At 43.6% G+C, this 16,199-nt stretch overlaps 1 protein-coding gene across 2 annotated transcripts; it reads right to left on the bottom strand.

Annotated features, from left to right (window-relative positions):
* Nucleotides 1-387: 387 nt before the first annotated feature.
* Nucleotides 388-15,927, bottom strand: gba2 (glucosidase, beta (bile acid) 2). Of its 2 annotated transcripts, XM_057856194.1 has the most exons (18): nucleotides 15,660-15,926; nucleotides 15,034-15,452; nucleotides 14,495-14,586; nucleotides 14,315-14,430; nucleotides 9,553-9,771; nucleotides 9,249-9,488; nucleotides 9,078-9,180; nucleotides 8,854-9,007; nucleotides 7,252-7,377; nucleotides 3,918-4,102; nucleotides 3,744-3,848; nucleotides 3,561-3,668; nucleotides 3,352-3,503; nucleotides 3,177-3,283; nucleotides 2,968-3,110; nucleotides 2,800-2,915; nucleotides 2,534-2,725; nucleotides 388-912 (listed from the first exon to the last, which is right to left on the bottom strand). In XM_057856194.1, the coding sequence occupies exons 2-18, from the start codon at nucleotides 15,285-15,287 to the stop codon at nucleotides 709-711; spliced, it is 2,616 nt and encodes an 871-aa protein (XP_057712177.1). In that variant the 5' UTR covers nucleotides 15,288-15,452; nucleotides 15,660-15,926; the 3' UTR covers nucleotides 388-708. The 2 variants fall into 2 exon arrangements, with proteins under 2 accessions (XP_057712177.1, XP_057712176.1); XM_057856193.1 differs by having other exon boundaries at nucleotides 3,744-4,102; nucleotides 15,660-15,927.
* Between the last annotated feature and the right edge of the window lie 272 nt (nucleotides 15,928-16,199).

Here is a 16,199-nt window from a genome sequence, read left to right as displayed (position 1 = left end):
ATTATTACAGAGCCGCTAGAGCCACATCGACAGAAATAAAAAAATTTAACAATCTGGTGCGCACCAGATAGTATGTGGTGGGCACCAGATAGAATGTGGTACGCACTAGAAAGGTGGTGCGCATTAGAAACTATCTTGTGCACATCAGATAGTATGTGGGGCACACTAGAAACTATCTGGTGCGCACCAAATTGTTTTATTTCTGTCGATGTCCCTTGAAGGACCCCGTAGAATTTTCTGTGACAACATATACCGGTAAATGGTTTTCCACTAGGTGGCAGAAGCTTCAAAATTGAGTCGGAAAATTTCTTAAGAAAATATCAGCGTTTGGCGCCCTCTGCTGGACGTCGGTTCATGTTACCAAAGATAAAAATATACAAAACTGTAGTCTCTTCAGTGATTTATTCAGGATTGTCATTCAATTTAGGAGGTGGAAAACATTTAGGAGTGCTACATTAGATGGGCCAACACACCCCAAAAAAATTACGGACGTCTTTTACTCATTATAACAACAGATTATTTGAATGGTCCATCCACAAGCACCTGCAATAACGAACAGTACTCACGTAACGTGTGCTGACAGTGTTGTCGGAACATGATTTTGCAGGAAAAAAGGACAAAGAGAATTCAAGTAACGCTATTGTCCGTACGTTGCGGACAAACCTAACGGATAAAAAATTGGGTTTTCGAAAGGGACCGTGACGGAGCTCAAGAAGCAGAAACTTGAGGACCGAGACGCGAGCGGTCCAGAGCAAGCTGCATGGCCCAGATGCTGAGTGGTCTCATGTACGCCAGCGAACGGTAGATGGACTTTTCACAGTACGCTTCTGGCGTCTGAAAGGCCATGCCCAGCCGCTCCCACGCCGTGCGGTAGCATCCTTCAGCCGTGCGCATACCTTCCGCTAACATGCCCTGAGGGAGAACGTGAAAATACAGTGGGGCAGTAAGTATTTAGTCAACCACCAATTGTGCAAGTTCTCCTCCTTGAAAAGATTAGAGAGGCCTGTAATTGTCAACATCCATAAGAGAAAGAATGTGGAAAAAAAACCCAGAAAATCACATTGTTTGAGTTTTAAAGAATTTATTTCCAAATGAGAGTGGAAAACAAGCAAGATTTCTGGCTGTCAAAGAGATAGAACTTCTTCTAACGAGGCTCCACTCGTTACCTGTATTAATGGCACCTGTTTTAACTCATTATCGGTATAAAAGACACTTGTCCACAACCTCAGTCAGTCACACTCCAAACTCCACTATGGCCAAGACCAAAGTGCTGTCGAAGGACACCAGAGACAAAATTGTAGACCTGCACCAGGCTGGGAAGACTGAATCTGCATTAGGTAAAACGCTTGGTGTAAAGAAATCAACTGTGGGAGCAATTATTAGAAAATGGAAGACATACGAGACCACTGATAATCTCCCTCAATCTGGGGCTCCATGAAAGATCTCACCCCGTGGCGTCAAAATGATAAGAACGGTGAACAAAAATCCCAGAACCACACGGGGGGACCTAGTGAATGACCTACAGAGAGCTGGGACCACAGTAACAAAGGCTACTATCAGTAACACAATGCGCCGCCAGAGACTCAAATCCTGCACTGCCAGACGTACCCCCCTGCTGAAGAAAGTACACATCCAGGCCCGGCTGCGGTTCCCTAGAGAGCATTTGGATGATCCAGAAGAGGACTGGAAGAATGTGTTATGGCCAGATGAAACCAAAATAGAACTTTTTGGAAGAAACACAGGTACTCGTGTTTGGAGGAGAAAGAATACTCAATTGTATCCGAAGAACACCATACCCCCTGTGAAGCATGGGGGTGGAAACATCATGCTTTGGGGCCGTTTTTTCTGCAAAGGGACCAGGATGACTGATTTCTGTAAAGGAAAGAATGAATGGGGCCATGTATCGAGAGATTTTGAGTGAAAATCTCCTTCCATCAGCAAGGGCATTGAAGATGAGACGTGGCTGGGTCTTTCAGCATTAAAAATAATCTCAAACACACAGCCAGGGCAACAAAGGAGTGGCTTCGTAAGAAGGATTTCAAGGTCCTGGAGTGGCCTAGCCAGTCTCCAGATCACAACCCCATAGAAAATCTGTGGAGGGAGTTGAAAGTCCGTGTTGCCCAACGACAGCCCCAAAACATCACTGCTCTGGAGGAGATCTGCATGGAGGAATGGGCCAAAATACCAGCAACAGTATGTGAAAAGCTTGTGAAGAGTAACAGAAAACGTTTGGCCTCCGGTATTGCCAACAAAGGGTACATAACAAAGTATTGAGATGAACTTTTGCTATTGACCAAATACTTATTTTCCACCATGATTTGCAAATAAATTCTTTAAAAATCAAACAATGTGATTTTCATTTTTTTTTTTCCCACATTATGTCTCTCATGGTTGAAGTTTACCCATGTTACAAGCCTCTCTAATATTTTCAAGTGGGAGAACTTGCACAATTTGTGGTTGACTAAATACTTATTTGCCCCACTGTATCTGTATTTTGGCCCTCAGGGCAGAAGTTCGGACAAATGTTACCAACCTCGTGGATCATGGTGGCAGCCAGTCCATACACCACACCGATCCAAACCTCGTCGGACTGGACGCTGGAGCGGTCGGCCACACCCTCGGGCCGCATGCCGTTCACAGCCCCCATCTGACCGCCGCCGAAGCTCATCACGTTCAAGTCGAAGACCGATCGGAGAGCGGCCTTGATGTTTTCCTTGGGAAAGGCCTAGGAGATGGACTCCTCTGAATGGACGCTACCGATGTTATTTCTGGGAACTGTTGTGAAAAAAAGTGAGCTACCTGGTAGTCTCCATCGCCAAGCCCAGATGCTCTCAGGAACCACTGGCCGGCACACTGGTCTGACATGACGCTGTTGGAAAACTCTCTCCCGCTGCTATCGTAGTTGTAGTACTTGCCTGTTGAAATCCGGATAAATCGAAGAAATTTGAGGGAAACTTGGCGTCTTACCATTCCAAAGCAGTTTATCAAAAGCCACGCGGCCTCGGTCCAACAGGTCTCTGTAGCGTCGTTGCGCCGCCTCGTCATCGACCAGGCTGGCTATTTTGCACATGACGCACAGAGACGCTAGCCACAGCCCGCCGCAGTAAGCACTGCAACACAGAACAGAGACGTTGAAGGTCCAGGCAAAGCGTGGCGTCCCGCGAGTCTCCTCCGACCTTGGTCCCGTTACCGTCCAGCCATCGTAAGTCTGGTCGGCGAAACCAGAGTTCTCGATCAAGCCGTCTCCGTCCAGGTCAAACTTCAACTCTGACTCCATCACCGCCTGGAGGAAAACCGGCCAAAACGGGAGTCTAACAAGTTTTCAAAAAAGGACAAGAACATCAGCGCTACCTGGCAGATGGGCCACATGTCCGTAAGGTACTGCATGTCCTGGGTGAGATGATAGTCCCGGTAGACTTGCAGGACAAACTTGAGGTTCAAGTCCTTCCAATAGGCGGTGTCGTGTATCAGATAAGCGTTCACCCTTTGCCATGGCTCGTCGTCTACAAAAAAGTCCGACTAAGTTTGATTTTTCTGCTTTTGAAGATACGAGCATGTACCTGGATCTCCGATGTCGTGAGGCACCACGTTTTTGGCTTTGACCGCGGCGCAGCGTCCGCTCATCAGGTGCAATCTCTCAGTTAAATCCTGCTGAACCACGCTGCCGGCTAGGTAGAGATTCCCGTCAGAGAACACAGCCAAACCTCACCCCCCCCGTATGAAAACAAGACTAAAAACCCTACCGATATCGTACTGCACACTCAAAGCAAGTTTGGGCCACAGCATGATAAGTGCAAAAGACGCGTAAAAGTGCACGTCGTAAGTGTTGTACATTCTGTACTCCTGACCTGACGTGAAAAAGCATGTGACGTTTGAGCAAAGTTCCAACCGCTCGGGAGGAAGCGCACTCTGTTCACCTTCCAGGTAGGCAAAGCGACCGTACTCTTGGACAACAGGCGGCTGGGCCGGTAGCCCGCCGTCCCGGCTACGTACACCTCCGCTGACGTCCGCGTCCTCTTGCAATTCCGTCCACACCGTCCCCCCGTCGGCCACGAAGTACAGCTCGTTGAATAAGGCCGACTTGTACCAGGAGGGCAGCGAACTAAACATCCCATACCCAAAGTAAGACCTTGCCTCGCAGTTCAGAAGGTACAATCATGTGAAAAATTAGGACAGCCCATTAAATATTCAGTTCTTAATTAAGAAATTGCAGGAAAACAACAAAAATTAACATTGTTTTACTCATTAAATGCAAATTCTAACTTAGGAAAAATTTAGGACACCCTACAACGTACTAGCTAGTGTTACCCGCTTTGGTTGAAATAACTTCAGAGAGACACGTTTTGGAGCCATCTACCAGTGCTTGACATCGGTCTGAAGAACTGTCAGGGAAATTCAACTTTGAACTCCAAGAAAAGTGTCAACTCGATAGCTCAAATGAGAAATGAATCAACACAGCCAAGGATTGCCTGCTTCGAAGACTTTATAGAACATGAGGTATATATCCAGGGTACAATACCGTAGTGTGCTCCAGCCAGATGCTGTGAACACGCAGGAGTACAAAGGTTTACAAGGGTTTACATATGCTTGTTAAAAGGGAGTTGCTTACTATGAAAACGATACCTACTATGAAAGCAAAAACGAAACTTATTACAGCCCACCTCTAGTGATTTTCAGCTGAAAAACATGGTGAGTTACGACCTTGGAAAACTAGCGCTAGCTGGTCCAAGGGGGAGTAAAATCAGATAAGACAGTCCACAGAAACCCTTTGTATTATGTTCAAAGAAATAGGTAAAGCACACGAACATGGATACAGTCACAGCACAAATGAATATAGTATCACAGCAGTTATGTGTTTTATAAGCATGAATAAAATATTCTTTCACAAGAACATTTGCCCCACTCAACTAAGAAATACCTTCAACAGTGACTGACTGTTGAAGTGAGAGAAAACCCCATGGTGAGATCAACGAAGCTGTCTGAAGCCTTCAGAAAGAAGATTGGAGACGCTTATGAGTCTGTCAAGGGATTTCAAAAGATCTCGAATATAAAATCAGCCATTCCACTGTCCGGAAAATAGTCTACAAGTGGAGGACATTCAAAACAACTACCAACATGCCCAGGTCTGGCCATCCAAGCAAGTTCGCCCTGAGAATAGACCGCCTAGATGCTAAAAGAAGTCTCCAAAAACCCTCAAATGTAATCACGGGACCTACAGCAGGCTCTTGCTACTGTTGATGTGAAAGTGCATGCCTCTACAATCAGAGACTTCACAGGTTTAACCTTCATGTGAGGTGTGCAATCGGGGTGTGCCATCTTAGGCACCCCATGATTCGATTTTTGAACGATGATCACCGTATTGACGATGATCGCGGTTATCACGATTATCGATGAATCGTATATTACTGATTAATAAAGTAGCCAAACAAATTTATGTCCATTATTTATTTATAATATCCCTATGACTCAACAGGAACTATGGAAATATGCCCATTAAACAAAAAGCTGCCCTTACACTGGTGGAATGAATTCCACATTTTCTGGACACAAAGTGTCTTTAGAAATAAGACCTATTTTAAGCAATATACTTTGTTTCCACAGTGTTACCTCCCTTGTGTAACTTGGGAGTGACAGGTGGAAATCACAACTGCTCTTGATCACTTTTAACTTGTGGCGTTTATTGACGAGCACATAAAAAATAAAAAAAACAACACCGCCACACACACACTCATTACAGTGCGTGCACTTTCTTCTCTCCCTGCCCGCCCACGCGCACACACGCCTGTCAGCTCCCAGGCAGCACTTGCAACAATAGATTTCTGTACTATTTCACATGTTTGGAGTGTTACCGCTGTACTTAATCATGGTTTTACACGTTCTGCATATGAAATACACGTTAGCGAATTAGCTTGGAGCTAACTATAAACATCTCAAAAACAACAACAATAAAGGCTAAACAATACAAGAGGGTTCTTGTACTCACCTCTTATAGACGCACACAGGTCTTAGCAACACACTCAGGACATTTTTCAATTGAAATGCCTTAAAACTACTGCTGGACATCTGAAAGACAAGGAGCAACGAACTATCTCTCTTACCTTCTTGCTCTAAAAAATAACTTGCGCACAAAAGCGCAACCTCCGGATGTGCCTGCCTGTCTCATACACAAATTTATTTTCCAGTCTTTTAAAAAGGAGTAAATATCTCTCCCAGTAACCGGGAGCATCCATCATAACATTTTGCGTGTGTCCTAACGTTGTCCGGGCGTCAGACGTGTCTTGAATTTCGTTCCGCTACGAGTGGCTGTCATAAAGTTATGAGTGAAAATCATCTTTTTTTAACCTTTATGAATTGTAATCAAGTGTCGAATCGCGATGCATGTAATAATCGATTTTTTGGAACTCCTCTAGTCTGCAAGGAGGAAACTTTTGTTCTCCAAGAAGAACATACAGAGGCCAGACTGAAGTTAGCCAAAGTGAATGTAGACAAAGACCAGGACTTCTGGAATAATATTCTTTGGACATCAGAACATGTTTGGCGTAAACCTGATACAGCATTCCAGGAAAAGAACTTCATACCACTTGTGAAGCATGGAGGTGGAACTGTCATAGTTTGGGGATGCTTTGCTACAGCTGGACCTGGCCAGCTCACCATCATAGGTACTACCTTGGATTCTATCGTGTCTCAGAGGGTGCTGAAGAAACATGCGAGATCATCTGTGAAAAAATTCAGGCCGAAGCGAAACTGGACCCTGCAACTTGACAATGACCTAAAACATACCAGTAAATCCACAAAGGACTGGCTGTAAAGGAAGAAATGAGTCCTGGAATGGCCGAGTCAAAGCTCAGATCTTAATCCCATTTAGATGCTGTGGGGTGCTGTAGATGCAAGGAACCCTTATACATCTCACAGCTGAAAGTATTCTGCGTCGAGGACTGGGGGCAAACTTTCTTTAGACCGATGTCAAAGACTGGTAGATGGCTACAAAAAGCGTTAAAATTCATTAAAATTGGCCAAAGGGGGTAACACTAGCTATTAGGTGGTAGGGTGTCCTAACTTTTTCCTCAGTTAGAATATGCATTTAATGAGCAAAATATTGCAAATTTTTGCTGTTTACCTGCTATTAAATCACTTTCTTTTCCAGAGATAAAGAAAAACAAGATCAGACACTGATATGTGAACATTTCTTAATAAGTAACTGAATATTTAACGGCGTGTCCTAATTTTTTCACATCACTATAAATTTGTTACCTGTCCTGCAGTACCGGCGCTTGCCACTCCTCGATCTTCTTCTCCCACAGTTTGTAGTGCGTCAGGGCGTAGTGACTGAGCGAAGGGGATGCGTCTCCTTTGCTCCCAAAGTAACGGGTGTACCGCCTGGAAATGTGCACCCGTAAGAATGTCAGACACCTCCTTTCCAGGGGTCAGAAACCAGCCGCTTTGACCATCTCTCACCAAAACCATAAGACAAGTAGCCACAAAAGCTCTTAGACCAGGGCTGGGCAAGCTATTCCACAAAGGACCGCGGTGGGTGCGGGTTTCCGTTCCAACCCATCAAGAGGAAACCTTTTCACCAATCAGGTGTCTTGCAGTTGATCGCAGTCAGGTGCTTATGGTTTCAGCAGAAACCTCATGGGTTGAATTGTCTGTGCTCGATCGGTATGAACAAAAACCAAGACCCACAGCGGCCCTAGAGGAGGGGGTTCGGCGATTAATCAATTGAAACCGAGGTGTTTACAATTTGTTACCAAATTTTATATGTTTTAGAACAGTTGTCTACAAATTGAGAGAATTTGGCACTGTTGCTTCTCTCCCAAAAAATGACGCCAAAAGCTCAGCGCAGAATACTCAGAGGTAAAAAAGAATCCTAGAGTGTCTGCTAAAGACTTACAGAAATCACTGGCATAGTCCAATATCTATGTGAACACATCAACTATATGTAAAACTATGGCCAAGAATGGTGTTCATGGGAGGACTCCATGGAAGAAGCCACTGCTGTCTAAAAAAAAACATTGTTGTTCGTTTAATGTTCGCGAAAAGGCACTTGGACACATCACAGAAGTTTTGGCAAAATATTTTGTGGACTGATGAAACCAAAGTTGAATTGTTTGGGAGTAACACACAAAGTCATGTTTGGAGGAAAAATTGAACAGCTCACCAAAATTAACACCTCATCCCTAGCGTGAAGCATTTTGGCAGCATGATTTGGGGCTGTTTTGCTACCTAAGGGCCTGGACAACTTGCAATCATTAATGGAAGAATAAATTCAAAAGTTTATCAGGATGTTTTGCAGGAAAACCTGAGGCTGTCCTTCAGACAGTTGAAGCTAAAAAGACGATGGATGCTGCAACAAGACAATGATCCAAATCACAGAAGTAAATCAACTTCAGGATGGTTTCAGAAGAACAAAATACACCTTCTGGAGTTGCCAAGTCAAAGTCCAGACTTGAACCCCATTGAGATGCTGTGGCATGACCTAAAGACAGCGATTCATGCCAGACATCCCAGGCATCCGATTGAACTACAGCAGTTTTGTAGAGAAGAATGGGCCAAGATGAGTCCTGATCTTTGTGCCAGACTGATCTGCAGCTACAGGAAGCGTCTGGTTGACGTTCCTGCTGCCAAAGGTGGGGCACAAAATCTCAAATGTGATGGTTCACTTATTTACCCCCCCCCTTCTGTTATTGTATGCATACTACCCTCGTTAAAATATGAAAACCTATAAATGCTTATGTGTTTTTTGTGATTTTGACAAAGATCAGATCACATTTCATTGTGATTTTAAGCAGAAATTTTGAGAAATTCCAAAAGGTTCAGATACTTTTTCATAGCACTGTAGCACGGTCAAACTACCTGTGATGCTGCCTCTCGCGAGCACCGAAGCTGATCACGGGCATGTCCCACGCCAGACAGAACTCCAGGGTGTTCCGGGACTGAGGTAGCACCGGGCAACCGACAGCCAATGCCGCCGCCACCTTCTCCCCCTTGGGCGTCGGCGGACTGGAGCCTAAGCGGGCACACAGACAGAACCACCAGTCTGTGCGGGTTTCGCAACAAGCTATTGTCTAGACTCTGACCTGTGGGAGAATCCAGGCGTCCGTCAGTGATGAGGTCAGTCCATAGACCTCCGCAGGTTCCCTTTGGACTGAACGCGGTCTGATGGCTGACTTCCCTGTTCGGCTGAGAGGCAGTCGGAAAAATAAGAGACTTAACTTGGAACTGGGACATATCGTATACAAAAACCTAACCTGCTCTCGAGCCGCGATGCATAAAGTGTAAGGGTTGACTATTGCGGAATGATGCAGCAATACTCCAGACACGGCCTCCCCCTCCTTTTCAAGGTGAAACGGTTCATTCCAGTGCCCCCCGCCTTTATCGTCCTTGTGCCCGGACCCGTTGAGCATCGTGAACATGATGGTGACATCTAGAGCAAAGTCATTCTTGTTCTCCACGTCCCAAATGAACAGCGCCACCGGTAAAGAAGAGTCCTACCGCCAAGGAGACGCTAATTCTACCAACTAGCTTACATCCAGATGTACGTACGGCCCTTACCTGGTAGTCGTGAGGAATGACGGGGGAAACCTGTCTGCACGTCAGCGTCACGTTTTGCCCCGGGAGGTGGTACACGGTCCAGGCGCGGGGGTATAAGGCGTGATAGAAGGCATATTCGCCGCAGTAGCCCCAGTTCCAGCCTTGCAGGGTCGGGGGGCGCTCCACAGAGAGCACTTGTTGGTAAACCGTTTGCCCCTCGCGCCGCAAACACACGGTAAACTGAGAGAGACAAACAGCACTGAGTGGCGATGGGAATCGGTGAAGTTTGTCTAACAAAAGTACACTACTGGCCAAAGGTATTGGCACCCTCAGCCTAACACTTCGTAGCACAACCTTTAGACAAAATAACTGCGAACAACCGCTTCTGGTATCCATCAACAACTTTCTTACAATGTTCTGCTGGAATTTTAGACCATTCTTCTTTGGCTAACTGCTCCAAGTCTTTGAGATTTGAAGGGTGCCATCTCCAAACTGTCATTTTCAGATCTCTCCACAGGTGTTCTATGGGATTCAGGTCTGTACTCATTGCTAGAAGTCTCCAGTGCTTTCTCTCAAACCATTTTCTAGAGCTTTTTGATGTGTTTTGGGTCATTGTCTTGCCGGAAGACCCATGACCTCCAAAGGAGACCCAGCTTTCTCACACTCGGCCCTAAATTATGCTGCAAAATTTGTTGGTAGTCTTCAGTCTTCATAATGCCATGCACACGGTCAAGCAGTCCAGTGCCAGAGGTAGCAAAACAACCCAAAACATCAGGGAACCTCCGCCATGTGTCGGGGAAGTTCACTTTTGAACACCCAGACAAGTATCAATATAGGAGAAAAGAATCAGACTCAGCCAAGGATTGCCTGCTTCGAAGACTTTATAAACAAGATGTATATCAAGGTTACAAAATGATGTGATCCAGACAAGTGCTGTGACCACGCAGAAGTACAAGGTGATCATAAAAATTAAGCCTCTATATGAATAAAGGGTGAGGTACGATTAATCGATTAACTCGAGTATTTGATTGGAAAAAAATATTTGAATTTTGCTGCTTCGAGTATTCGTTTAGTTAAAGTGGCGTTGTAATGGTTTGTTTTGAAAGTGTTTGCATTGAGTTTTATGGATTTGGGTGGATCCATTGCCCTGTAGTCTGCCTCATTTCACTTGGCTGAATCCAGCTGCTCCCTGTTATGACTAATATAAGCCAAGTTTTTGTTTGAGCTTGTTTGTTTTTTTAATGCATTTGTGATTTAGTTTATAAGTATATTTAGCCATTTTATTGTGGGAATATGTGTCTGAACCATTTGTTAGGAGCATTCTTAAAAAAATAAAAAATAAAAAAAATAAAAACATTAGCATTTTATAGCATTTAAGCTAGTGGACTTTTGCTAAGTAAGTTAGCTAATTGTTCTTATATTGTACATAGATCCTCATTTATATATATATTTTATACCATTTGAGGCTCAGCTCGGGTATTATAATTTTTTATGTTCCTTATCCGATTATTCGAACTAAGTTATCGATTAATCGACTACTAAAATAATCGATAGCTGCAGCCCTACTTACTATGAAACGATACTTACAATGAAAACGAAAGTAAACCTATTACAGCCCAACTTTGGTGATTTTCCACAGAAAAACATCCAGAGTTATGACCTTGAGCACTGGCTTTAGCTGGGACAAAAGGGAGTAAAATCAGATAAGGCAGTCAACAGATACTCATTGAAGAATGTTCAAAGGAGCACAAGAACATGGATGGATACAGTCTCACAAATGAATATAGTTTCACAGCAGTTATGTGTTTTATAAGCATGAATAAAAAGATTCTTTCGCACCATGTTTGACTGTGGGGACCGTGTTCTTTTCTTTGAAGGCCTCATTTCTTTCCCTGTAAACCCTATGTTGAAGCCGTTTCCCAAAAAACTCTACTTTTGTCTCATCTGACCAGAGAACATTCTTCCAAAACGTTTTTGGCTTTCTTAGTTAAGTTTTGGCAAATTTCAGCCTGGCTTTTTTATGTCTCTGGGTCAGAAAGTGGGGTCATGCTGGGTATGCTACCATAGAGTCCCTTTTCATTCAGACACCGACAGATAGTACGTGTTGACGCTGTTGTACCCTTGGACTGCGGGACAGCTTGAACTTTTTGGGATGTTAGTGGAGGTTCTTTATCCACCATCCGCACAATCGGTCGTTGAATTTTTCTTTTCCGTCCACATCTAGGGAGGTTAGCCACAGTGCCATGGGCTTTACACTTATTTATGACACTGCGCACGGTAGACAAAGGAACATTCAGGTGTTTGGAGATGAACTTGTAGCCTCGATATTGCCCATGCTTCCTCACAATTTTGCTTCTCAAGTCCTGAGACAGTTATTTGGTCTTCTTTCTTCTCTCCATGCTCAATGTGGTACACGCAAAGACACAGGACAGAGGTTGAGTCAACTTTAATCCATTTTAACTGGCTGCAAGTGTGATTTAGTTATTGCCACCACCTGTTATGCGCCACAGGTAAGTAACAGGTGCTGTTAATTACACAAATTAGAGAAGCATCACATAATTTTTCAAAGGGTGCCAATACCTTTGTCCGGCCCATTTCTGGACTTTTGTGTAAAATGATAAAGATTTCATTTTTTCCCATTCTCTTTCGTGTTTTTTCGTTGCAAGCCAAATCAATGAAGATATTACCGTAATTTTCGCTCTATAAGGCCCACCTGACTATAAGCCGCCACCCACCAAAATTGACGCGAAAGCGGCATTTGTTCATAGATAAGCCGCAGCTGTCCTCCCTTTAGTATAAGTCTGTCATAAGACCAAATGAATCACCATGAAGCTTTGAACCAATTGGTGTCATTGCTTCAAGAAGATTCTTTTGGCCACCACTCCTCCTTTGGGGGACACAGTCAACCACTGATGCCACCTGCTGTCAACACTGTTGTTGTCCAACATGCCTCCTAGCATGCAATGCAGCACTACAGATGTAAACAACAATCAAAATTCATGTTCCGTTCTATTTATTTCATCAGTTGCTGTTCTAGTTGTTTCATTAATTGCTAGTTATGTTATTTGGTAACACTTTATTTGACGGTGGCGCCATAAGACTGTCATTAAACAATCATAATTATGAAATGACACTGTCATGAGCATAAATTAATGCTTATAACAGATGTCATTTAGTTTTATCCGGCAAATTATCTCACTTTTGAATGGATGTAAAAGATCCAAACTGGACATAAATGGACATAAAAAAGTTAGTGGCATAATCTGCCAGATGACACATAATGACATATGTCATAGGCATTCAGTAATGCCCATGACAGTGTCATGTCATAATTATGAAGGTCTTATGACAGTCTTATGACACCACTTTCAAATAAAGTGTTACCTATTAACCCATATAAATCAACAGATAAGCCGCACTGGACTATAAGCCGCAGGATTCAAAAACAGAGGGAAAAGTAGTGGCTTATAGTCAGAAAATTACTTGCAAAAGTACTTGCATTTTATTCATTTTCTGTTTTATTCCCATTTCTGATTTCAATTATTATCAGTTTTTTTATAACTCTATTTGTGATTTATATGTATAATTTCATTTCCTGTTTCAATTGTCTTTGTTTTTCGCACTGGACTAGAAGCCGCAGCTGTCCCCACTGTACTATGGGATATTTACAACAAAAAATATTAACCGGTAACACTCGATTTGACAGCGGCATCATATGATATAATACGACCAAAAGAACCCTCATGAAGCTTTGAACCAATTTGCTGCAAAGTTTCATTGCTTCAAGAAGCTTCATTTGGCCATCACTGCTCCCTTGGAGGAGACCGTCAACCTCTGCTACCACCTGCTGTCAACACTATTGTCGTCCAACATGCCTCCGAGTATCCATTTCAGTGCTACAGATGTAAATCACAATCTAAAATCATGTTCTTTGCTAATTATTTCTTCAGTTACTGTCCCAGTTGTTTCATGAATTGCCAGTTATGGTATTTGGTAACATTTTATTTGACAGTGGTGCCATAAGACTGTCATAAGACCATCTTAAGTATGACATGACAATGTCATTAGCAATAATGAATATGAATGCTTATGACAGATGTCATTTTGTGTCATCCAGCAAATGATCTCACTTGTGAATGGATGTAAAATATCCGAGCAAAAACTCAAAATCCTATCAGTACTTGCAGTTTAGACTAACTTAAAAACTCAAAACTTAACTAGAACTTAAAAATAGCTTGACACAAATGGAAATTCAATGGAAACACATGGAGAAAAACGCATAGCTTTCAAGTGATGTGTGTTATCAAGTGTTATTACATTTTTGGGTTGCGAAATTTGTTTTTTTATAAGATCTAGAAGTTTTTTGAGTTAAAGCAGTGATTTTTTTGGTCAAATCTGAGATACAACTGTACAACTGTTTTCAACAATATACATCGGAAATAAAGACAATAATTGACTGAAAATGGTTCACTTTTGGATTAAATGTCTTTTTTTTCTCATGTATATTAATAATTGCTCTTTACCTAAAAAAAAAAATGTTTTATCCGATTACTCGATTACTAAAATATTCGATAGCTGCAGTCCTACAATAAAATGTGACCTATTAACCCAAATAAATCAACAAATAAGCCGCAGGTTTTAAAACGAGGGGAAAAAGTAGAGGCTTATAGTCCGAAAATTACAGTGCTACCAAAGCATTTGTAATTGCAATCTTTTTCTGGGAGAAATTGAGAATTATCTGACAGAATTGCAGGGGTGCCAATACTTTTGCTTAGCACTGTACCTGATTAGCTGTCACGGTCTTGTAATGGTACATCCCAGGAGTGAGCTGCCACCGGCAGAACTCTCCCCTCCAGCCCCTGGTTATCGTACCTCCTCCGATACCTCCCAATGGCGCACCTGTCGAATGAGCCGGTTACTTCACCTGGAATAGCGACTGACAGTCAAGACGGCATCAACCCACCGTATATCTGCCGTAAAGGCTGCGCACGAAACATGTCGATGAACGGCGCCTTCCTTTCCACCTGAGTCTTCTTGTACCACCACCTGAGATACCTAGACGGGTAAAGAATAGGAACAAGGATACAGCTGTGATTCGAAATTTTCAACCAGACTTCCAATTAGGACTCAATTCCACCCGTCAATACAATCACACAATTAGGGCCCACCCGCACTCAACGGAACAGTTGGAACATGAGCGGTTACGGGGCTCGTTATTCCGCAGGGTCGACCGGGGACAGTGACGATGATTGTCATCCCGGTGCGGATCTGGGACGGCGATCCGCAAGCCGTGACCTGAATCCAACCCTCCTAAACGCTCTCTCTTCGAGCAGCCATCTGAAAACAAACCTCGCCGGCAGAATCGGCGGTCGCTCCAGTGTTTATGAGCGCGTTTTACAGAACTGTGCGTGTCGTTTAAACAGTTTTCAATCATTAACAACTGAGGAGATGGGTGTGTCCTGGAGATTTCATCGTGCAATGCGGTTAGGAAATGAGAATCACCTGATTCCAAGGCCGATGTGCTCCACGATGTTAGCCAGGGACACATCCTTCGCTTGAAAAGGCTTCCTCTTCTCCTTGAACTCGTGGGCTAAACAGATGCGCCACCCAGCCATGGGTACCCCGTACCCAGTCTCCTTGGCCAGGTACCTGCTCATGAGCTCCGCCGTGGATCTCTCCCCCCAATCTTCACCCATATCGGGGTCTCGTTTGTTGTCAGATTTACACAAGCTTTCACTCAACACTTTGTTTATCATGGAATTCCTCTGCCACGCGAGCAGGTTTACCCTCGTTTCTGGGTCAGAGGCGAGAAACTGATAAAGGTGTTTTTAAGTTGGAGGCCCAGGCGCCATTTTGCAGTTATTAAAATTCACATTTATGTCGTTCGCAGGATGGATGACCTCGTTCACAAACGGTGGCACCTGAAATGAGACGCAGAACTCAGTTAAAACGCTTTTGTCATGTCTTCATGGGTCAGAACTATGAACTAAAATCGAAGCTCCTCGAGTTAAAGGAGCAGCAACTTATTAGCTCGTAAGAATAGAAACCCGGCAAGTTTTTTTTTGTTTTAACTAACCCTTAAAAGATTAGCATTCTCTTTATTCAATGTAAATCACACTGTAGCTTACCTTCAAGCGGTACAGGAAGCCTTCAACCCCGGATAGCAGCCAGGAAGTCACAACAGTGTCTGACAACAAGCGAGAAACCGAGACCACCACTCAGGGCAAAACCATTTTTAGTCCAACAAAGGGGATGAAGCGTTTTAGCAACGCTCTTATTACCGCTTTTTTAAAATAACACCGACATTGCTAACAATGTTGACGAAAACCTTATATAACGTGTAGGTCACCAATGAGGTTTGAATAAGTTTCAAATAGCTCGAGGCTAAAAGTCAACACATGAAGTAATGAGCAACACCCCCGTGAAGTTACCATAGTAACATGCCGCTGATTAGCATGGGTGACACGGAAATGGAGACGAGCGCGCCCACTTGGCGGCCATATTGGCAGGGGCAACGGTTTCTCTTTGCTAATGCTGCACACGTACACGTATGCCATCGCTACAAAAGACGAAATATGTAATGTGTATGAAAATATTTTGACATGTCAAACAGAATAAAGCAATAGCAGTTTTTCCAGCTTCCGCCGCCTTGTGGTCAACCCGCCAAA

This window comes from Corythoichthys intestinalis, chromosome 13 (assembly GCF_030265065.1).
Source record: "Corythoichthys intestinalis isolate RoL2023-P3 chromosome 13, ASM3026506v1, whole genome shotgun sequence".
Classification (NCBI taxonomy): Eukaryota; Metazoa; Chordata; class Actinopteri; order Syngnathiformes; family Syngnathidae; genus Corythoichthys; species Corythoichthys intestinalis.
This window is presented reverse-complemented; position numbering and strand designations above follow the sequence as displayed.